Source organism: Ranitomeya imitator, chromosome 3 (genome assembly GCF_032444005.1).
Source record: "Ranitomeya imitator isolate aRanImi1 chromosome 3, aRanImi1.pri, whole genome shotgun sequence".
Classification (NCBI taxonomy): Eukaryota; Metazoa; Chordata; class Amphibia; order Anura; family Dendrobatidae; genus Ranitomeya; species Ranitomeya imitator.
In genome coordinates, this window is record NC_091284.1 from 474335366 (window position 1) to 474359198 (window position 23833).

At 45.0% G+C, this 23833-nt stretch overlaps 1 protein-coding gene across 1 annotated transcript in view; it reads right to left on the reverse strand.

Moving 5' to 3' along the window:
- Positions 1 to 23833, reverse strand: part of TSGA10 (testis specific 10) — a 108231-nt gene that overhangs the window by 67972 nt on the left and 16426 nt on the right. Inside the window, exons 5-11 of the mRNA XM_069757508.1 lie at positions 21745 to 21914; positions 20923 to 21069; positions 19880 to 20053; positions 10591 to 10668; positions 10223 to 10374; positions 3261 to 3376; positions 1717 to 1871 (exon numbers count right to left, since the gene is read on the reverse strand). Coding sequence (XP_069613609.1) covers positions 1717 to 1871; positions 3261 to 3376; positions 10223 to 10374; positions 10591 to 10668; positions 19880 to 20053; positions 20923 to 21069; positions 21745 to 21914 — 992 coding nt within the window. The remainder of the gene's footprint in view (positions 1 to 1716; positions 1872 to 3260; positions 3377 to 10222; positions 10375 to 10590; positions 10669 to 19879; positions 20054 to 20922; positions 21070 to 21744; positions 21915 to 23833) is intronic.

A 23833-nucleotide genomic window follows, 5' to 3' on the forward strand; every position in this document is an offset into this window, starting at 1 on the left:
CTGCAAGTGCCTCAGTTATTAGCTATGAGAATGGATAGTCTATGCAATAATTTAATAAATAATTGTAGCAGCGACATCTTACCTGGATCGTTTTTTCTTTATAATGCATTGCTACTAGAGGAACTATAGAACAGGACAGCAATATGACAGATTCTGCCATCCTGTTACTGGAAGATACCCAAGCATAGCAATAACTTTCTGTACAGGATTCGAGGTCAAGAGGATGCCAAGACTATGCACAGAGCATCAGTTTCATTTCATGGTCATACAGATATAGTTTCTTAAAGAAACCACTCCTGCCCACCTAGATGTGTTCTTAGTCTCAAACTATCAGAGACTTTATCATAAAGCGTGAGCATTACAGCATTAAAAAGCACACTTAAAGGGGTATTCCCATCTCCAAGATCTTGTCTCAATATGTAGTAGTTGTAATCACAATAATATTAGCATACACCTCCAATTAGAAATGTAGTAGTTTTTCTATTTCCTCGTGTGCAGGGCATTGCAGGACCTTAGGTATCCATGGTTATGACCACTAGTAATTAGCTACCTGTCACTATTTCACTGGTCGTAACCAAGGCTACCTAAGGTCCTGCAATGCCTGCATGTGAGGAAAGAGACAGAGAATCAGAAAAACTATACTACATTTGTAATTGGAGGTATTTGCTATTATTATTCGTATTATGATTACACCTACTACATAGTTGGGATAGGATCTTGCAGATGGGAATAGACCTTTAATGATTTTTTTTTTTTAAACTTAGGACAGGTCAGCAATTTTGGAGTTGTAGCGCTCCGATTCCCAGCAGACCCACAAATCAGCTTAGGACACCTTTCCTTTCTCAATGTTTCCCTCGCAATGTACACTTTGGTGTGCACCAGCAGTGCCGCTCCCTCCCAGTGAACAGGACTGAGTTGCACCAACAGGCACCGCCACTACAAAAGGGACGGTACAGTACTGTGGCTGATAAATATAGAAGGGAACACAATACTAGATGGAGTGCTGTGGCCTTATCAAATCAGCTGGGGGTGGGACACCAATGATCAGATATTGAATTGCTGTTCTAAAGACAGGTCATCAATATAAAAGTCCACCCCCCAAACATTTAAATATGATATACGAAATAAGGAATGCATTCATATGAAAGCAGTACAACAATAATTAAAGGGGTTGTCCCAGGAAAAAAAGTACTTTTTAATTAATAGAGCTTAGAATAATAATAATTTCCACAATTGGATGTATGAAAAAAATGTTCCTGTGCTGAGATAAACTTATAAATGTGCCCCTGCTGTGTGCAGTGTAATGGCCATGTCTGATCATGCAGGAACAAGTCATCATACCACAGCTCCTGGGCAGGGGAAGAAGCAAAAGAGAGCGTGAGATTAAAACGGAAAAGGGCAGGGAAATGTTTTTCCTTAGGGTGCTTTCAAATTTGTTGGTCCCATCGGGGCTTACGTCTGAAACCCCCATAAAGCGGGATTGGGGCGTATGCGCCGATGGGCCACTGCCTATAATAGTGCCGACAGAGCAAACCTGCATTCTGACATTCATGATTTTTGGGTGTATACGCCTACTGGGGGTGGACACTCAGACGCAGTAGACTGTTCGTGGGACAACCCCTTTAAACTCATGATTACTGTAAGTGAACATGATCTTGTTTATCCAGACTTGTGCATATTTGTAACATTTAAAATAGTAAAACCAATTAAAATTACTTTAAGAGCAAGGCTGTCCTCGAGAGAGGAAATCTTCTCGCTTTTCTGATCCACACTGTATAATAAATTATCCTTTTCTTTGTCCATCTCGGCAATGGTTTTCTTCAGAATTATAATTTCTTCCTTCTGGAAAAGGCTTTGGTTTGACTGTTCATCTTAAAATGGGAAATGCAGTCATGAATTAGACATATCGGCACAATAAAACAGCAGACGTACATGTGACCAGAGAATATTCACACAGGTTATGTTAAGAAATCAATCTGAACAAATTATTTTTGTAATAACAATGTATGATGAAACTGTGACAATTGTCAGCCAAAATAAGATTCTGCCAGCATTTGAGGTTTATGCCTCTGTTTCGTACAGGCCCCATTATTGGGCACCATCAAAGGTGTACGGGGATCCTATGGTAACTGTAAAAATCCCCAAAAACGCTATGAGGGACCATATGAAATGATATGTACGCAGAAGTCCAGTAAGGCTTTGTGAATTCTATTGGTGCAATAATATGTACAAAACTGGGCCTTAAAGGGATATTCTCAAGTTTGAAAATTATTCACTATCCGTAGGATAGAATACAACTTCCCAATCACTGGGGTTCCGGCCACTAGGACCCTCATCTATCCCGAAAGTCAGGGCTCAGTGGGAGTGGGGCGGTGGTCTATCATGCGCACTGCCACTCCATTCATTCTTATTAAATAAAACAGCCGAAGACAGGTGAGAGCTCTGATCTTCGGCATTCCGATAAGAATGAATGGAGCGGCAATGTGAATGATCAACCTTTGCTCTGTTCAGAGTTATGGTTCTCAGGATAGGAAAATTCAGACCAACAGTAAGGCTGTTACACACAATGTGTAAAAAATCTGTCCAATTTTGTCTGCTGAGAATCGCACAAATGTTCTCCGTATGGTGATCCGTATCTCATCCGTGTGCAATGCCAGGATGCGTTTTTTTCTCAAAAAAGTATCCGTGTGTCATCAGTATCTCATCTGTATGGTGAGATTTTCTCACACACTTGCAAAATGAGCAAATAATGGCTGAGCCTTTCTTGTCATCTGCCTGAGAATTTCTCGCAAGTCACACTGATGGTCCGCGTGCTGTGCTATTTATTCTCACGCCCATAGACTTGCATTGGCGTTTCTCAGCTGAGATACGCGGACAATCGCAGCAAGCAGTGATTTCACTCGCATGCGCAATACGGACGAGAAAAAAACGGATGATAGGAGCTGCCCCATAGATTGACATTGGTCCGAGTTCTATGCGATTTTTTATCGCATAGCACTCGTCCGTATTACAGACTAGTGTGACTCCGGCCTAAACAGGAAGTTTTCTCTTATTCCACTGATAGGGGATAACTTTCAAACTTGAGAATAACTCTTTAATTTGAATGGCCAAGAGGCATTTGTATCAGATTTCTGAGAAGGAGATTGGGAATTCTATAAGAAACCTTGCTATAACTCATATAAAATATTTCTTACTATTGATAATAGAAAACATTGACGTTAGCGTTGTTAACACGAGATGTGAATTACTGTATAACCTACCTATCTTATTTTCCAGCCTAACAATTTTCTCATGTGCCAACTGCAGTTCATTAAGCTTCAGTGAAAGTCGTCGCTGAGCCTCATCTAATGAGTGTTCAGTTTTATTATTCAGCAATCTGAAATGTGAATGATCCAAAAATGTAAGCAGACTGATACCATCAATCACATAGCAAAAAAACTTTCCACACTTATGTTTAAGACCTCCATGCATATTACTTTAGTTGGCAGTACTAGCTGATAAATCACTGCCACAAGAGTCTGACTCGGCTCTCTAAGGCTATGTGCACACGTAGGAAGGGGGCTGCGGGTTCTCCCGTGGGTTTTCCCGCAGCGGATTTGATAAATCTGCAGGGCAAACCCGCTGCGGTTATCCCTGCAGATTTATCGCGGTTTGTGTTGCGGGTTCCGCTGCGGGTTTAATCCTGCACTTGTTTTACTATTGATGCTGCACATGCAGCATCAATAGTAATGTTAAAAATAATAAAAATAATGATATACTCACCGTCTGACGTCTCGATCTCCTCGGCGCTGCACGCGGCGGTCCGGTTCCAAAGATGCTATGCGAGAAGGACCTTCGTGACGTCACGGTCATGTGACCGCGACGTCACCGCAGGTCCTGCTCGCATAGCAACCCTGCGACCGGACGGCCGCGTGCAGCGCTGAGACTTCAGAGGGTGAGTATATCATTATTTTTTATTTTAACGGAACAAATGAGTGTCGAGTCTGTGTGCTATTCAGTGCATACAGATGCTATAGGGTTTTAGGCCTCACCTATTTCTGTGCCTTTATTCCCATGAGTCAGAGGGTTGGCTGTTCATTATTTATAAGGTTGTGCAGGTCTGTATTTGTATATCATTTGTAACATTTACATACGGATCAATTGTTTCATGCATCATTGGTTTTAATTATGTTTTATGTGCTTTTTTTGAAGTTGTGGTTTGTCAATAAAAATTCCTGCTTTTATATTTGAGTATCATTATACTATTTGTTCGTGGTGTGCATTCATATAAGTGGCTCCTTTCTTTTGTTCCGTTTCATGATATTGGCCGCTTTTTTGCACCCCGACTAGGATTTAGCATTATAAATTATTGGTAGTGCGCTCTTTTTTTCCATTTGGTCTATTTTTTATTTTAATTCTTTTTTTTTTTTTTACACAAATATGGTTCCCAGGGCCTGGAGGAGAGTCTCCTCTCCTCCACCCTGGGTACCATCTGCACATTATCCGCATTACTTCCCGCATGGTGGGCACAGCCCCATGCGGGAAGTAAGCGGATCAATGCATTCCTATGGGTGCAGAATCGCCGCGATTCTGCACAAAGAAGTGACATGCTGCGGATTGTAAACCGCTGCGTTCCCGCGCGGTTTTTCCCGCAGCATGTGCACAGCGGTTTGCGGTTTCCATAGGGTTTACATGTTACTGTAAACGCAATGGAAACTGCAGCGGACCCGCAGCGGCAAAATCGCCGCGGTTCTGCAGTAAAAACCGCAAAGTGTGAACATGGCCTAATACAGGTGCATCTCACAAAATTAGAATATCATCAAAAAAGTTAATTTATTTCAGTTCTTCAATATAAAATGTGAATCTCATATTATATAGAGTCATTACAGACAGAGTGATCTATTTCAAGTGTTTATTTCTGTTAATGTTGATGATTAACAGAAAAAAAACACAAATAGATCACTCTGTAATGACTCTATATAATATATTAGTTTCACTTTTTGCATTGAAGAACTGAAATAAATTAACGTTTTGATGATATTCTAATTTTGTTAGATGCACCTGTAGAACATGCAGGAGTACATGGCCAAGCCTATTGTACCATGGGAGAGCTAGCTGTCAGCCAAATGGTCTAATGTGCATGAGGCCCTATACATACTGTGAGATAGGGCTACCTGAGTGCGTTGGGGGACATTCGCTTGGCATGGGATTAAAGTACACAGGAGCGGTTTTCTCACTAAGTCAGTCTATTTGATTTATTAACTCCGCATAAACCACATAAAGTAAAGTTCATTCCATTACATCCACGAACATGTCATGATCACCAGTCTGTTCATGTAGCAGATAAACTTCTCTGCCATGTATTACAACCCCCCTTGTCTGGGGTTACCTTCCAGGAGCTCCGCTCCTCAAGCAGACTCCTTGTCAGTCCTGGTTTCGCCAACACGGAAGCCGTCCCCGGCTCTGCAGGTACACGGTCTCTCCACATGCTCTTCAGGAAGTCTCCACTCCCCGGGGCTTCCAACACAGACCTGACCTCTTTCAGAACCTACAACACAGACCATTCAGGTCCGAACACTCTGCACCATGTGACCACACAATGTCACATTATGTACCTGGATGGGAGGTATGTGAGATTAGCCAGACCCGCCCAGCTCTCCGACTAACCCTGCAAGCCTCCCTTCTAAGTAAACAAACACAAATACTTGTGGAACTACAGGTCCCAGAACAACCTTAACCCCTTCATGACCAGGGGATTTTTCGTTTTTCCGTGTTCGTTTTTCGCTCCCCTCCTTCCCAGAGCCATAACTTTTTTATTTTTCCGTCAATTTGGCCATGTGAGGGCTTATTTTTTGCGGGACGAGTTGTACTTTTGAACGACATCATTGGTTTTAGCATGTCGTGTACTAGAAAACGGGAAAAAAATTCCAAGTGCGGTGAAATTGCAAAAAAAGTGCAATCCCACATTGGTTTTTTGTTTGGCTTTTTTGCTAGGTTCACTAAATGCTAAAAATGACCTGCCATTATGATTCTCCAGGTCATTACGAGTTCATAGACACCAAACATGACTAGGTTATTTTTTATCTAAGTGGTGAAAAAAAATTCCAAACTTTGCTAAAAAAAAAAAAAAAAAATTGCGCCATTTTCCGATACTCGTAGCGTCTCCATTTTTCGTGATCTGGGGTCGGTTGAGGGCTTATTTTTTGCATGCCGAGATGACGTTTTTAATGATAGCATTTCGGTGCAGATACGTTCTTTTGATCGCCCGTTATTGCATTTTAATGCAATGTCGCGGCGACCAAAAAAACGTAATTCTGGCGTTTCGAGTTTTTTTCCCGCTATGCTGTTTAGCGATCAGGTTAATACTTTTTTTTATTTGATAGATCGGGCAATTCTGAGCGCGGCGATACCAAATATGCGTAGATTTGATATTTTTTTTATTGATTTATTTTGATTGGGGCGAAAGGGGGGTGATTTAAACTTTTATGTCTTTTTTATTTTTTTCACATTTTTTTAAACTTTTTTTTTTAACTTTTGCCATGCTTCAATAGCCTCCATGGGAGGCTAGAAGCAGGGACAGCACGATCGGCTCTGCTACATAGCAGCGATCTGCTGATCGCTGCTATGTAGCAGAATTGCACGTGTGCTGTGAGCGCCGACCACAGGGTGGCGCTCACAGCGACGGGCAATCAGTAACCATAGAGGTCTCAAGGACCTCTATGGCTACAATGGAGACGCATCGCCGACCCCCGGACATGTGACGGGGGTCGGCGATGACGTCATTTCCGGCCGCCCGGCCGGAAGCGGTAGTTAAATGCCGCTGTCTGCGTTTGACAGCGGCATTTAACTAGTTAATAGGTGCGGGCAGATCGCGATTCTGCCCGCGCCTATTACGGGCACATGTCAGCTGTTCAAAACAGCTGACATGTCCCGGCTTTGGTGCGGGCTCACCGCGGAGCCCTGCATCAAAGCAGGGGAGCCGGCATCGGACGGTATAGTACGTCCGATGCCGGTAAGGGGTTAAGGTACCGTTACACTAAACGACTTACCAACGATCACGACCAGCGATACGGCCTGGCCGTGATCGTTGGTAAGTCGTTGTGTGGTCGATGGGGAGCTGTCACACAGACAGCTCTCTCCAGCGACCAACGATCAGGGGAAAGACTTCGGCATCGTTGAAACTGTCTTCAACGATGCCGAAATCCCCGGGTAACCAGGGTAAACATCGGGTTACTAAGCGCAGAGCCGCGCTTAGTAACCCGATATTTACCCTGGTTACCATTGTAAAAGTAAAAAAAAAAAAAACAGTACATACTCACATTCCGATGTCTGTCATGTCACCCGCCGTCGGCTTCCCGCACTGACTGTGTCAGCGCCGGCCGTAAAGCAGAGCACAGTGGTGACATCACAGCTGTGCTCTGCTTTACGGCCGACGCTGACAGTCAGTGCAGGGAAGCTGACGGCGGGGGACGTGACAGACATCGGAATGTGAGTATGTAGTGTTTTTTTTTACTTTTACAATGGTACTAATATTAATTGCACTCCTTCATCTCCTTCTTTTAATTGTACCCTTTGGAATCCACGGTCTGTATGCAACAAGCTTCCTTTCCTACACAATTACTTTCTGAAAAACGCTCTGAATCTGTTGGTCCTCACGGAAACCTGGATTCAGGATTCTGATACTGTCTCTCCTGCTGCCATTTCCCAAGGTGGCTTACAGTTCTCACATTCCCCGAGACCCACAAACAGACATGGTGGTGGAGTCGGCATACTTCTCTCCCCACAATGCACCTTCCAGGTCATCCCCCCAGCTCCATCACTCTCATTCCCTTCTTTTGAGGTCCACGCCATCAGGCTCTTTCGTCCCCTCTCCCTCAGAGTAGCGGTCATATACCAGCCCCCAGGCTCACCCACCCACTTCCTGGACCATTTCTCTGCCTGGCTGCCGCACTTCATGTCCTCAGAACTACCAACCCTTATCCTTGGAGACTTCAACATCCCCACTAACAGCCCCACTTCCATATCTGCATCCCAGCGTCTATCATTAACCACTTCTCTAGGCCTCTCACAGCTCTCAACCTCTGAAACACACAAAGACGGTAAAACCCTTGACCTGGTCTTTGCCCGGCTCTGCTCAATCTCCTACCTAGATAACTCACCGCTTCCCCTCTCTGACCACAAAATTCTCCTACCTACCATACATTCAGAAATCTAAATGCCATTAACCCTCATATACTTTCAGACTCCCTACACTCATCATTGTCCCCAATCTCTTCTTTTTCCTGTCCTGATCTGGCTGTACATCACTTCAATGACACTCTTAGAAGATCCCTTGACCAAGTAGCTCCCCTCACCCTCAGAACCTCCAAACACAGAGTGAAACAGCCCTGGCTCACATCGCAAACCCAATTTCTCCAGCGATGCTCTAGGTGTGCTGAACACTTATGGAGGAAAACACGCACACCAGAAGACTTCATACACTTCAAATTTATGTTAAGGACCTATAACTCTGCCCTTCACCTCGCCAAACAGACCTACTTCATCACCCTGATCTCTTCACTATCCAACAACCCAAAGAAGCTTTTTGACACCTTTCACTCCCTCAGGCCAAAAGCACAAGCCCCTATCACAGACATTTGTGCTGATGACCTGGCCTCCCACTTTATAGAGAAAATAGACAATATCCGTCTGGAAATCCGCTCCCAATCACCAAGTTCAGTGACTCCCATCCCTCCCTGCATTTCCCCTGGCTCACTCTCCACATTCGATCCCATCACAGAAGAAGAAGTCTCCAGGCTCCTCTCCTCGTCCGACTACATGCACCACCGACCCCATTCCCTCAGACCTCCTCCAGTCTCCCTCTCCAGTCGTCACAACTCACCTAACTACAATCTTTAATCTCTCCCTCTCCTCTGGCATTTTCCCCTCCTCCTTATTACAGTGATGAATATGCGGCTCCACCTCCCATAGGGGTGGAGCCGCATATTCATCACTGTAATGTGCGGCACCACGTGACCGCTCATACAGGAAGAGCTGCGACGCTGAGAGGATGGAAGCATCGAGGGAGCCGGGTAAGTATTTTAATGCCAGCGGGCGGGCGCACAAGGGGTGGGAGGGGGGAGATTACCGGGAACTTTATTATAAACACACAAAAAAACAAAACAATGATTTTTCATTCCTTTGCTCCAGTGAACGCTGCTGGGAAGAAGGAATTAATTCTGGATTCAGCACCCAAAGCAGGGGACAGCGCTTAACTCTAGCGCTGTCTCAGGCACGGTGCGTGTGGTACCCAGTCGGCACACGGACGGCACACGGCTGCCGCACGTGTGCCACACTGATGTGCCAGGTAAGCACACGGACACACGGACACGGATAACTCCGGTACCGATTTTTCCGGTACTGGAATTATCTGGACATGTGGGACAGGCCTTAGGTGGACGGCCATGTCTTGATAGGTTTGCATACTGTTTCCATTTTTGGATGGTGGATTGAACAGCATTCAATGAGATGTTCAGAGCTTGGACTATTTTTTTATAACCCGGATTTACTCTACTCCATAACTTTATCACAGACCTGTCTGGTGTGTTCCTCAGTTCTGTGGACATACTGAGAATACATTTCACAGAGGTGGACTCAATTTACTAATTATATGACTTCTGTCGGCAATTTGACACTCAGGATTTTATTTAGGGATTTGAAACTATAGGAGGCTGAATAGGAGTGGACGTTATAATCTTCTGATTTATATTTTTAAAATAATTCGAAAACCATGTAAAATTTCCTTTAAACTTCACAAATACTTGCTAGTTTGTGTTGGTATATCACATAAAATCCCAATAAAATACATTTATGTTTGTGGATGTAACGTGAAAAAATACAGAAAGGTTCACGGGATATACTGTAAATACTTTTTAAAGGCTCTGTATGCATATGCTGATTTGCATTCAGCTTCTTTTATTGCATGTAAATGATATTTGAAAAATCTTCTAAAATTGGAGCAGATGTATGATCCACAACTAAAATCTTCAGTCTTTTCACAACATTAGCCCCCTACTTTTTATAGGGCTCTCTTCACACGTAGAATGCATGTAAAGACTGAATGGAAAATTCCATTTATAAGCTGTAGAAATAATTCACACTAATTAGATTTGAGCAATATTCTATTTGAACAGCATATATCAGCTTTCATTTATTTGCATGGTGCTTTTTTAGTTATTCTAGTTATTTAGATATTCAAATATACCTCAGAGAGTCACATTCAGATTTCTGCTGTCTCAACTCATTTTCTGCCTCAGCTGCTCTTCTGCTATATATTTTTAATTCATTTTCCATTGTTGATGCTGAGTCTTTCATTAGAGACAGCTCAGACTTCTGGTCCATACGTTCACTTTCTATCTGTATAAGACATTAAAAATATCCGGCAGATTAATGAAAAATAGGTATGATTGCGAATAGGGAGATATGCCATTTGGTTGCATAGTTTTTGCTATGTATACATCTTTATGTAGAAAAAAATATCTGTGTTAAAGAGACCAAGATTAAAGTTTCTATGCAACCATGTAAAAGCTGTAATAGTGATCCCCAGGTTCTTATTCGATATGTTGGTCTTACTATTTGAATTGTTGACAGTAAATCCTCAATTTTCTGTTCCAGATGAGCTCTATCACCTATAGCGGTTTCTTGCGATATCTGTATTGACAAAGAAGATTTATTAAAACAAGATTTATTAAGCTAAATACAGCAGAATTCTGGGGTATTTTATGCAAAAAAACACTGTGCTAAATATAAATAATTCATGTTTTGCGGCGTGTCCGATGAAAGGGCGTAGTTTCACTGAAAAGGTGGGTAGCTTCATGGAAAGGGGTAAAATCTAGTGTGCATCAAAGTGAGCCAAAATTCTGGCACAAAGTAAGCCAACTGATTGGTGATGTGAACGTAGACTAGAAAGTCATAAAATTAGACAGATTTATCAAGCTGCATGAACCACTTTGATAAATCTTGCACATTGTAAGACGGTCTTGTCTAAGTTTGCACTGTCTAAGAATTAAACTGTACGGATAAGTATGTCCCAATGTGTCTCCAACCTTTTTCCATAAATAACAAGTACGGTATGTTAAATTGATTTCACCTACTATATAATTATCTAAGGGTCACTTCCGTCTGTCTGTCACAGATATTCATTGGTCGCGGCCTCTGTCTGTCATGGAAATCCAAGTCGCTGATTGGTTGTGGGCGTTTTGCCACGACCAATCAGCGACGGGCACAGTCCGGCGGAAAAATGGCCGCTCCTTCCTCCCCGCAGTCAGTGCCCGCTCCATACTCGCCTCCAGTCAGCCCTCACACAGGGTTAATGGCAGCGTTAATGGACCGCGTTATGCCGCGGTGTAACGCACTCCATTAACGCAGCTATTAACCCTATGTGACCAACTTTTTACTACTGATGCTGTGTATGCAGCATCAATAGTAAAAAGATCTAATGTTACAAATAATAATAATTAAAAAAAAAGGTTATTCTCACCCTCTGCCGTTGCGTCCTCTCATCGGCAGTGCAAGCGGCAGGTTCCAGTGGCAAGGATGCTATGGGAGAAGGACATTCCATGACATGACGTCACGGTCATGTGACCGCGACGTCATCACAGGTCCTGCGCTCATACCAACCCTGGGACCTGAAGCTGCCGCGTGCACCGCACACAAGCGCCAGGACTACAATGGGCCCTCTGAACGTGAGTATATGTTTATTTTTTATTTTAAGTCTTTTTTAACCTGTTACATATGTGGCTGGCCAATATACTACGTGGCTGGGCAATATACTACGTGACTGGGCAATATACTTCGTGGCTCTGTGCTGTATACTACGTCGCTGTGCAATATACTACGTGGCTGGGCAATATACTACGTGGCTCTGTGCTGTATACTATGTCGCTGTGCAATATACTACGTGACTGGGCAATGTACTATGTGGCTCTGTGCTGTGTACTACGTGGCTGTGCAATATACTACGTGGCTGTGCAATATACTACGTGGCTGTGCAATTTACTACGTAGCTGGGCAATATACGTGGTTGGGCAATATACTACGTGGCTGGGCAATATACTACGTGACTGGTCAATATACTATGAGCTGGGCAATATACTACATCACTGGGCAATATACTACGTAGCTGGGCAATATACTACGTAGCTGGGCAATATACTACGTAGCTGGGCAATATACTACGTGACTGGGCTGGGCAATATACTATGTGACTGGGCAATATACTATGAGCTGGGCAATATACTACATCACTGGGCAATATACTATGTCGCTGTGCAATATACTACGTGACTGGGCAATATACTATGTGGCTCTGTGCTGTATACTACGTGGCTGTGCAATATACTACGTTGCTGTGCAATATACTACGTTGCTGTGCAATTTACTACGTGGCTGGGCAATATACTACGTGGCTGGGCAATATACTACGTGGCTGGGCAATATACTACGTGACTGGGCAATATACTGCGTGACTGGGCTGGGCAATATACTACGTGACTGGGCACTATACTATGAGCTGGGCAATATACTACATCACTGGGCAATATACTACGTAGCTGGGCAATATAGTACGTGACTGGGCAATATACTACGTGACTGGGCTGGGCAATATACTATGTGACTGGGCAATATACTATGAGCTGGGCAATATACTACATCACTGGGCAATATACTATGTAGCTGGGCAATATAGTACATGACTGGGCAATATACTACGTGACTGGGCAATACACTACGTGCGCTGTGCAATATACTACGTGGACATGCATATTCTAGAATACCCGATGCGTTAGAATCGGGCCACCATCTAGTATAATATAAACTCTTTATTGGAGGTAGCTAAAGTGTTGACATGCCACTAGTGATGAGCGAGTGTGCTCGGTACTCGAGATTTCCGAGTATCTTGGACATGCTTGTAGATTATGTTTGAGTCCCCCAGCTGCATGATTTGCAGCTGCTAGACAGGCTGAATACATGTGGGAATTCCCTAACAAACAGGCAATCTCCACATGTATTCAGGCTGTCTAGCAGCCGCAAATCATGCAGCTGCGGTGACACAAACTAAATCTCCGAGCACGCCCAAAATACTCGGAGAACACCCGATCATGCTTGGAAAACTAGAGTAACGAGCACACTCGCTCAGCACTAAATGTCATCTATCCCAAAAAATAGTGTTCTTGTTCCCACGTTAACAGAACAAAGAAATTGTCATAAGTATACCATTAAAACAAAAACCAGGACTGGATAACTCGGCTCTCAGGATTTTGGGTTATTTTTAACAATTCAAGCATGTGACAGGATCTGTCAATATATTTTGTTACTACGTTGACCTGATTCAGGAAATCATATAATGCGGGAAGGTTTGCTCTTCTGTGAGAGTAAATAGTACAAACAAAAACAGGATTTTTGGTTGCTTACCGTAAAATCTGTTTCTCAGAGCCTTCATTGGGGGACACAGGAATGGGTGTATGCTGCTGCCACTAGGAGGCTGACACTATGCAAATAAAAAAGTTAGCTCCTCCTCTGCAGTGTACACCCCACCGACTGGCATTAAGAACTTCAGTTAGTGAGAAAGCAGTAGGAGAAAAACAATAAGGTTGAAATAACATATCCACAAACATGAGAACTGCAATCATGAAAACAGTAATAGAACACAGAAACTGACTAATATGGGAGGGTGCTGTGTCCCCCAATGAAGGCTCCGAGAAACAGATTTTACGGTAAGCAACCAAAAATCCTGTTTTCTCTATCGCCTCATTGGGGGACACAGGAACCATGGGACGTCCCAAGCAGTCCCTAGGGTGGGAACAGCAGAAAAACTCCATTCAGGTCGGAGGACTCACCACTGCCGCCTGCAAGATCCTTCCGCCTAGGCTGGCAACTGCTGAAGCGTAGGTATGGAGCTTATAACATTTGGCAAATGAGTGAATGGAACACCAGATTGCCGCCTAGCAAGGTTGTAGGGCGGACACCCCATGGTGTACCGCCCAGGAGGCGCCCACTGTTAGGGGCAGAGTGAGTCTTAATCCCAGGAGGAGTCACTCTGTTCTTGACCCGGTAAGTCTCCAGAATAGTAGTTCTGATCCAGAGAGTAATCGTAACCTTGGAGGCCGGCAGGCCTCCTGGCGTACCATCTGCAATGACAAATAGATGGTCGTCTTCCTAAAGAAGGCGGTCCTAGACAAATAGATCCTCACCTCCCTGAACAGGTCTAGCCTGTTCAGCGAACGCCCCAGAGAATAGATCGGAGCAGGGCAAAAGGTGGGAAGGACGATCTTATTCAAGTAAAAGGAGGACACCACCCTGGGAAGAAAAGGTGATGAAGGCCGTAAAACTACCTTATCCTGGTGAAGAACCAAGAAATAGGGCGACAGGAGAGAGCCACCAACTCCGAGGCGTGCCTAATGGAGGTGATGGCCACCAGAAACGCCACCTTGCAGGACAGGACAGACAGTGAGGCCTCATGGGGAGGTTCAAGGGGGGGAACCCCACTGAGCCTCTAGAACAAGATTGAGGTCCCAGGAATCCATGGGAGTCTGGTACGGGAGAGCCGCATGCGCTACTCCTTGATGGAAAGTTCTGATCTGAGAACGGGACGGATATAAATCTTTGTACCATGATAGCAACTAGCTAAGAACTTCTGAAAGGGACTTCAGAAAGAGCATGGAAAGGGTTGCTACCTGACCCTTTAGAGAACTAAGGGAAAGGCCAGCATCAAGTCCCGCCTTGAGAAAACAGCCAAAATGGAAGGTTTCAACAGCAGAGCTGTTAAATTGAGCAACCAAGAACTCTGTGGCAGATCGGTCCTTGGTACAGAAGATCTGGCCTGTCTGGGGGCCTCCGCGAGGAGATTGGCGATCTCAGCGAACCAGAACCTTCTGGGCTAATCTGGTGCGGTCAGAATGACCGGCACCCCCTCCGCATTGACCTTCAACAGCCTGGGAAGAAAGGGAAGGGGAGGAAACAGATAGGGAAGTACAAATTGCGACCCAGGAATGGCCAAAGCATCGGTATCCACAACAAGAGGATCGCGGACCTGGAAGCAAACGGTGGAACCTTCCTGAGCAGTTGGGACGCCAAGAGATCCGCGTCCGTAGTTCCCCATCAAAGGCAAATTTGAAGGAAGACCTCTTGATGCAGGGACCATTCTCCTGCCGCAAGGCCCTCGTGGCAGAGAAAAACACTGCAGCCTAGTTGTCCACGCAGGGGATATGCACTGCGAATAGTGCCGAAACCGTCGCCTCTGCCCGGAGGAGGATCTTGGATACCTCCACCATTGCCAAGAGACTCTGATTCCCTCCCTGGTGATTGACATATGCCACAGCCGAGGCATTCGACGTCTGGATTCTGACTGGCAGACCTCTGAGAAGCCTTTCCCAGTGAGTCAGGGACAGAAGAATGGCCCCTATCTCAAGGGTGTCGATCGGCAGAGAGGACTCTTGCTCCGACCAATGCCCCCTTCACTGACGGATGGCGAGAAACCGCGCCCCAGCCAGGAAGGCTGGTGATCGTCATCACCACCTGCCATGGGCAAGAAGGGAGGACCGGACCTGGCGAATGAGAGGGGATGACAACCACCAGTTGAGACTGAGACTATTAGAATCGGACGGAAAGCCGAATCGGACGATCCAGAGACAGCACAGGCCTTGCCCACTGAGAAAGGATGGCCTGCTGAAGTTGTCTCAAGTGGAACAGCGCAGAAGGGAAAACTTCCAATGCTGTCACCATGCGTCACAGGACCTTCATTGCTGAACAGAAGGAAGGCAGCTGAGGGCCTTGCAGAAAGCGAACTCTGTTCTGCAGAATTGCCCGCTTCTCCTCGAGAAGAAAAACCCTCGACTGACGGTGTCAAACAACATGCCTAAGAGGACGAGGCGCTGACTCGGAACAAGACAAGACTTTGTTCTGTTGACCAGCCACCAGAAAAGGGACAGGAAGTCGAGGACGATGGTCAGACTCTCCTGGGCCTGAGAGAGGGGCAGAGCCTTTATGAGGGTGTCCTCGAGGTATGGAATGAGCACTAGGCCCCTGATCTTCAAAATGGCCATAAATGTAGCCAATATTCTTTATGAAGACACTGGGAGCGGTCGCAAGACCGAGTCGCAGGGCAACAAACTGGAAATGACTCTTCTGCGCCGCCAAACGAAGGAAACTCAGGTGTGCTGAGAAAATCAGAACATGGAGATAGGCATCTTGGATATCTATGGAGCACAGGAATTCCTGTGGTTCCATGGAAGTCAGAACTGAACAGAGGAACCTCATCCTGAAATGCCGCAGGCGGAACCTTCTGTTTACTAACTTCAGAGCCAGGATGGGTCGAACTGCGTCGCTCTTCTTCGGCACTACAAGCAGGTTTGAATAGAAACCTGTGAAGCGTTCCTGCTGTGGGATGGAAACGATAACCTCCGAACAAAGGAGGATGGTAATGTACGCAAAGAAACCTGTGATCAGAGTAGGATTTTTTTTTTTAGAGAGCGGGATTCGAAGAAACAATTCCAGGGCCACGAAGCGAACCTTATCTTGTATCCAGAGGATACCAACTCCCTGATCTAAGCGTCCTCCACCGAGGCCAGCCAAACATCCCTGAAAAAAACAAGAGACGCCCGCCCAACTGGGAGGAACGCTGGGCCCTTAGCACGAGTTATGCCGAGGAAGATCTGCCAGGTTTAGGCCTGGTGGACCAACCATGGGAGTTGCGGGAACGCCAGGAAGGGGTAGGCTTGAAGGAAGCCTTTCCTGTAGCCAGATGAGACCGCGGTCTATGTTAGCTAGAGGAATCTTCCGACGCTGCGAAACAGCGAAGAGACAAAAGGGAGCTGAACTGCCATTTCAGGGGAGGCCGGCGAGGCTTGGAGGGAACTTCTGCCTCCCGTGGCATCCTTAATAATTTGTTCTAGCATGTAGTCAAAGAGACAAGCCCCCTGGAAGAGGAGGCTGGTAAGGGACTTCTTTGAAGACAAGTCCGCCTGCCATGTGTAGAGCCGAATATTCCGCCAGATGGCCACCATATTGCTGGACACCTGAGCTGCACAAACCACGCATCTAGGGAGGCAGATACCAAATATTTCCCTGCATAGGAAATCTGGTCCGTCAGGTCGGCTAGCTCCCCCGGAGGAGCTCCAGCCGGGGTGCCCTTACCAAGGCTGTTTGGTCCATCTAGCAATGGTCCCTGAGACCCAGGTAGAGGCAATGGCTGAGGCACAAAGCAGAAGCAGCCACGTCAAAGGCTGATTTATCCAGCGATTCTATAATTGCATCCTTAGAATCCATGAGGGATGCTGCATTGGAAAGTGGAAGGACCAAGTTGGTAGACAGTCTAGGGACTGACGAGTCCAGAATTGCCCGCTTGCTGCCGAGGAATCAGTCCAGTTAGCGATGAGCTCGGGGGAGAAGGAATATAGGATGCCAAGACGCTTCCCTGTTTGAAAGCATCTGGTATGGTTCACCTTTTCCCTGGCAAGTACCACCACAAATTCAGTGTGTGGAGCAAAGACCTTATAATAATAATAATAATCTTTATTTTTATATAGCGCTAACATATTCCGCAGCGCTTTACAGTTTTGCACACATTATCATCACTGTCCCTGATGGGGCTCACAATCTAGAATCCCTATCAGTATGTCTTTGGAATGTGGGAGGAAACCGGAGTGCCCGGAGGAAACCCACGCAAACAAGGAGAGAACATACAAACTCTTTGCAGATGTTGTCCTGGTGGGATTAGAACCCAGGACCCCAGCGCTGCAAGGCTGCAGTGCTAACCACTGCGCCACCAGTTGGTTTTGACCGTCTAAATGAAGCTGCCTATTCTGCGGGTTCCGTAGAGGTATCTTTGATGCCACAGGCCTGATTTATCTCTCCTATGAGATTCTGAACCATATCCCTCATGGTAGCGATTTGGTTAGAATCTAGCTCCAAAATATCCTCCGAGGGCGCATCAGAGAACGCCTCACCTGACTCAGGGGAGGAGGCCCGGGAGGAAACCGACCGCAGAGGAGGACCGTGTGGCGAGATGGAGCTAGAAGAGGACTCAGACCAGAGTTCCTGTCTGGACCTTTTGCAGCTTAGAATGGAGGGCTCGGACGGAGGCTCCTGCGACCCGCTGGCTACTGCGGGGGTCTGCAGGGGTAATCGTTCCAGCATGGACACCAGAGTTTGAGACACCCGAGTTAGATCCGCTACCGATTGTGACAGAGAGGAAGCCCAGTCTGGGGTGGGGGTATCACTCTCAAGCGGAGGGCGGGGGGATCCTGGGCGGTGGGAACAATCGAGTTGCTGCAGGCCTGACAGAGTGGAGAGGACTGACCTGAGGGAAGTTTGCAGCTACAGGACGAACATGCAGAGTATTTGACTAAGGCAGAAGAAGTAGAGGCCTTCCTTAGATGTTGACATCTTGAAGGGTCCCTAAAGAAAATGCCAGAGGGTTAGGGGACAGGGGCAGAGGGGAGTGTCAGTCTGCAGTGCAGAGCTACTCACGGCAGACGAAAAACGGATTCCAGATGGAGGAAGCTGTCGGCTTGCGGTGGACCTCCGGAGAAGTATCCCCTTTAGGCAGGAAGGCTGTATGGAAGGACGCCCGGACGGCAGAATGCGTGCTCTGTAAGGGGCGGAGCGGCGAAGTGTGGCACCAAGCTGGAATGTACCGTGCATCCGGGAGCACCAAGATAACGCTGGTGGGCAGAGACTGCAGGGAGGAAGATTGTCCGATGGGAGAAAAGCGCGCCCGAGCAAACCGGAAGTGGACAGAGTCACGGTGCCGGAAGTAGGCCCCGGCAGAAGCAGGGGCCTAAATTAGAGGCCGCGACCGCCGGCGAGGGCTGCTACGCTGAGGAACGAGCAGTGCGGCCGGCGGGGAGATGGCGACCGCTGAGGGAAAACAGCGCGGCTGCCTGCTAAGGCCGCCGTGCCACAGAGGAACGTGGCCGCCGGGGCAAGTAGGCAGCGGAGTTGCCTGTAGAACCCGCCGGAGCAGGAGAGAGCTGGGAGAATAAAAAGGCAGCGCGGCTGAAAAAGACGCCGCGCTGGAGGGAGATAGAGCAGCCCCCCCATGGAACAAGGAGGGGAAGCGATCAGCAAGGCCGCTGCAGTGCAGCGACGATCCCTGCCATGTGGGACCCGCCAAACAAGTACTGCAGTCCTTAATAAAATAAAGAGGCCCAGAGGGATCCCCAATTCCTAACTGGGACGGGTGGGGAAATACTCACCTCAAAAAACTCCCACGCCGTCCGTTACTAACCTTAGAGAAAGGTGTCAGACGTCCATGGAGTTAATGGTGGACGTCCTCGTCTCCTCCAACCGACAGGCTCTGGTGAGCGAGTGGGTGGGGGACGGAGCAAGGACCGGACTTCTGAGCACGCTTGTGTGCTAGGATCATGGTCCTGCTGTCGGATCTATGAGGATACGGGGTGGCAGTACACGCCGTACTCATAGTCCATAGTGTGGGATTACAGGTGTGACTGTTCACCCTGTATCTCTCCGGAAAACCTGTAAGAAAACGACGCACATTGAGGTAGATAAGGGTCTAATGAAAGATCCGTGTCCCCCTCCTACACTCCTGACACTAAGCTAAACTGAATATCCTACTTCCTGTCGGTAGGGTGTATACTGCAGAGGAGGAGCTAACTTTTTTATTTGCATAGTGTCAGCCTCCTAGTGGCAGCAGCATACACCCATGGTTCCTGTGTCCCCCAATGAGGCGATAGAGAAAATATGCTGTTTGGCTAATATGAATTATCAAATAATACAATGGACTGATACTTATTAGTCTATTAGAGGGGTATTTCTACCAGTATCTCTGACCAGTGTGTATTGGATGATGTGTGCCAATATAAAATGTAAGACATATGATTAGAAAAAGTTTTCTTTCTACCTTTAGCCGTTCTCTCAAGCTGTCTCGCTCTGTAGTCATGCGGCGTAAATCTGAAATGGCGCTGTCTCTTTCACTTTCAACACGCTTTAAAATAGTTTGAGCTGTTAAACTGGCTTTGGGGTTTTTTGGAGATAGCATCACCTCTCTTCGGAGATGGGTTATTTGCTGTTGAGCCTAAAAATAACAAAATATTTACAATTGAATAATCAAAAGAATAAGAGATGGAAAAGTAGTATGCATGCGCTGCACTATTATAGCCTGTAGTGTTTTAATGATCTGGCATTAATAATACAGAACAGAGGGTGTAGCTATGGGGGAAAAAGGTTTGGGCTAATAGCAACTCAAACTTTTCTACTGGGGCCTCAAAAGACAGACCGAAATGATATCTTGGTCTCACCATTCGAGACAGAAGTCCATACTAAAATCAAAAATATTTCTCAGTTTTCTTTTTTTGTCTTCTGTACCCAGTATAACCTTATAATAAGTAAAAAAAAAAGAGTTAATTATGTTGTTAAACTAGAGTCTACTGTAGCTATTGAAAACACTGCAGCATTTGGCCACTTCTATGAAAACTGCCTCCCACCTAACTGGTAAGGTCGACCTCACAGTTTGAGAAGTGCTTAAGAATACTACAGTATGTTCAGAAAAAAATAAGTTTCAAAGTTTTATGCAAAAGTTTTATTTTGGGAAATTATTTTGGAACAGTGACCATCAAAATTTACAAGTTACAATGTTCATGGGGTTTTTTGGCTTGGTAAACCAATAACGATGTCAAAATGTGTTGGAGAGGTAATTAAACATGGTCTTTTATTTAATTACCGTAATACTTTTTTAGGTTTGTCTTATGTTTCCCATTTAGGCATGTTTTGTTTGTTTTACTTTATTTATTCATTTAGTTTTTTGATATTTGACTTTTACATGCTGCTAAATCCAAACCCTTAGTACATGCTAATAGCAATTATCTAGAATAGTTGTAACAGAGGCTGAGAACACACATTATTTTCCTGTTTATTAATCACATCTGTAACAAATTATATATTTACCTTCTCGTATAGCAAGTTTGTTTTGTCTCGTTCTGACGTCAAAACTTTGACGTTGGCCTGGATTTCTGCCATGTGACGCTCGTACTTTGTGAGCATGTTCTGGAGCTCATCACGATCTCGAACAATCTTCTTGATTTCAGAGTCGAGCTGTGTAGAGATTTATCAAATTGGAATATTCTTGAAAATATCAATAAGTTTTCATAAAGAAATTAGTATAAAGCTAGTTATGCAGCTTTCAAATGGGAAATATTTGGCTTAGATCTGTTCATAAATGAACTTCAAGCTCAATTACTTCTAAAAGGATTGTAATTTGCCGGGACAGTCTCTGATTATGTCACTTGGTCTATGTGTTCATGCTTTTTTCCAATGAAATCAAGTGTCACGTTTTGTATACATCTCTTAGTGTACAAGTACTACTGGAAATGATGTTCAGAAATTATACTAGGTTTCTCTTAAAGGTTATACCCTGCCAGGACCACCGGCAATTATAACTTGTTGATGGATGGGGATCAAACCGCTGTGGCAGATTCTGAGCGTCTAAAATGCCCTCTTAGAAAGGAGAAGTAGCCGAAGGTAGGGGACAGTTGAGATACCACCTTTTGATTGAGTTGTCCAAAACAAAACAAAAACATAAACCAATTAGAGAGTAGAGATGGAACGATAGAGACTTTTTAACTACAGTATAATGGAAAAGTAATTAGATTATTATAGAAATTGAGAGACATTTAGAATCAAAATTAACGTTAGTTTCGGACCACTCCTTCAAGAAAGCTTGTTAATATAGTGTTAGTTTTTGGATATGGCTTCACAATAGCAACTTACCTTGGATGGGCTACGCTTTGGACTAATGCTACGGCCTCGAAGCATCTTCCTTAGATGTTCTGTTTCTCTCTTGTAGTGATCCCTTTCTTCTTCCAGACTCTTTACAAACGAGTCCAGCTTAGAAGGAGATGTTGCTCTACCCTTCTTATTTGTTAACACACCTTTCTTCTCTGGTGAATTGAGAGGAAATGCTAGTTTTAATTAAAACATCACAAAACCACAATGTTTCACAATGGTTCATTTCATATATAGTTAATTTTTGTTCGCTATTGAGCATACCAATCACACATCAAGAAACATATGCTTGTGATATATTGTTAGAGAACATCAAACAGGTAAGCCGAGAAACCTGTATTATAAAGTGAATGTGCATTATGTGCTTTCCATCACCGTATCGTGTATTTTTGGCGATAACAAAGACCACAGACTGCTTTTCTTTTGTAAGTGAAACATTAGAACCAGGCTCCATTATGAAAGCAGGCCATGCTATTACTGAGAACAGAGCACAGCAGAATGATGTATTACCAGATTTACTATTTAGTCACTAACACAGGTGTCACTCCCGAAGGAATCAAGGTGTTGTAACAGTCTGTATGTATTTCACCAATTTGCATAATTGCCCAAGTGTGTACAAGACCAAAGAGGGAAATCTCCCAGAGGAATTGCTGCTGGGACCATATACTACAACAGTGCCTAAAAGTCTTAACTAGACAGCAAATTCTTATTAATACCATTAAGACATTGGAATACATGTCCTTTGCTGCGCTTTAGTTACTTTTGTATTATCTGATGCAGTGGTGGACATAAACAGCTGGGTGCTTCTGTGGAAGACAGTGTATGGGCCTCTTGATATCCAGCATCTTATCTTATAGCACCCCCTATGTCTCTCTAAGGGTATGTGCACAGAATGTCTTCATCAGATAGGCATGCTCCGTAACCCACCTGAACAAATGCTTAATAAACATTAAAAAGAACTAACATAATCACTGTAATCTAAAAATGTTCACGTTTTCAGTCTTTTGATCTACTTCACATTTGTAAAGAAATGAAGCAGGTACAAGAAGTAACCTGACTATGGTTTAGGCAGCTTTCCATTTAGAAGCCACTCACGCAGGGGTGCAATGACCGCGACCGGGCCTGTGCGGGTGATGGGCATGCTGACGCCATCGCAAGCTTCAACTGGATGTGCGTCCTCGGATGCACATTCAGCTGAAGTGTATTGATGTGCAGAGACCTTTCAGGTCCGTGAGCGGCAATACACGCTCCCAGACAATCATAGGCCAGCAGCTGACGTATGCATGCACGTGACTGGGGGCACATGGGAATGACGCCATGCGCTGCCGTCGCTTGCATGCTGAAGTCAGCTGCCGGCTTCAAACAAGGATGCCGCGTGGCGGGGAAGGGTGGGAAAATGAGTATTTATTATTATTATTATTATTATTATTTATTTATATAGCACCATTAATTCCATGGTGCTGTACATGAGAAAGGGGTTACATACAGAGTTATAGATATCGTTTACAGTAAACAAGTTTACAGTGACAGACTGGTAGGGGAGAGGACCCTGTCCTTGCAGACTTATTTTCTATGCATTAACTACCATTGACAGAAAGGCGGATATATACAGTGATGAGGGATATATACCAAGATGGGGAACAGGAGCGACATATATACCATAAATATAAATATATACCAGGATGAGAACCAGGATCAGGATAAAGGAAAAATAAAGGATAAAGGAAAAATATGCGAGGATGGAGGATATATAGTCATGGAAGAAAATATTGGCACATTTGAAATTGCACCAAAAAATAAAGTATTTCTCCTAGAAAATGAGTGCAATTACACAGGATTTTGTTATACAGGTTTACTTCTTTTGTATGTATTTGAACAACACAAAAAAAAAGCTAGAAAAAAAGACCTTTGACGCAAACTCAGCTTTCTGACACTGGACACTACATCGTGACCCAAAATCCTTCAGTAATCTTCAGATTTCATGATGCCTTGCACACAGTCAAGGCACCTAGTGCCAAAGGCAGTAAAACCGCCCCAAAGCATCTTTGAATCTCCACCTTATTTGACTATAGGT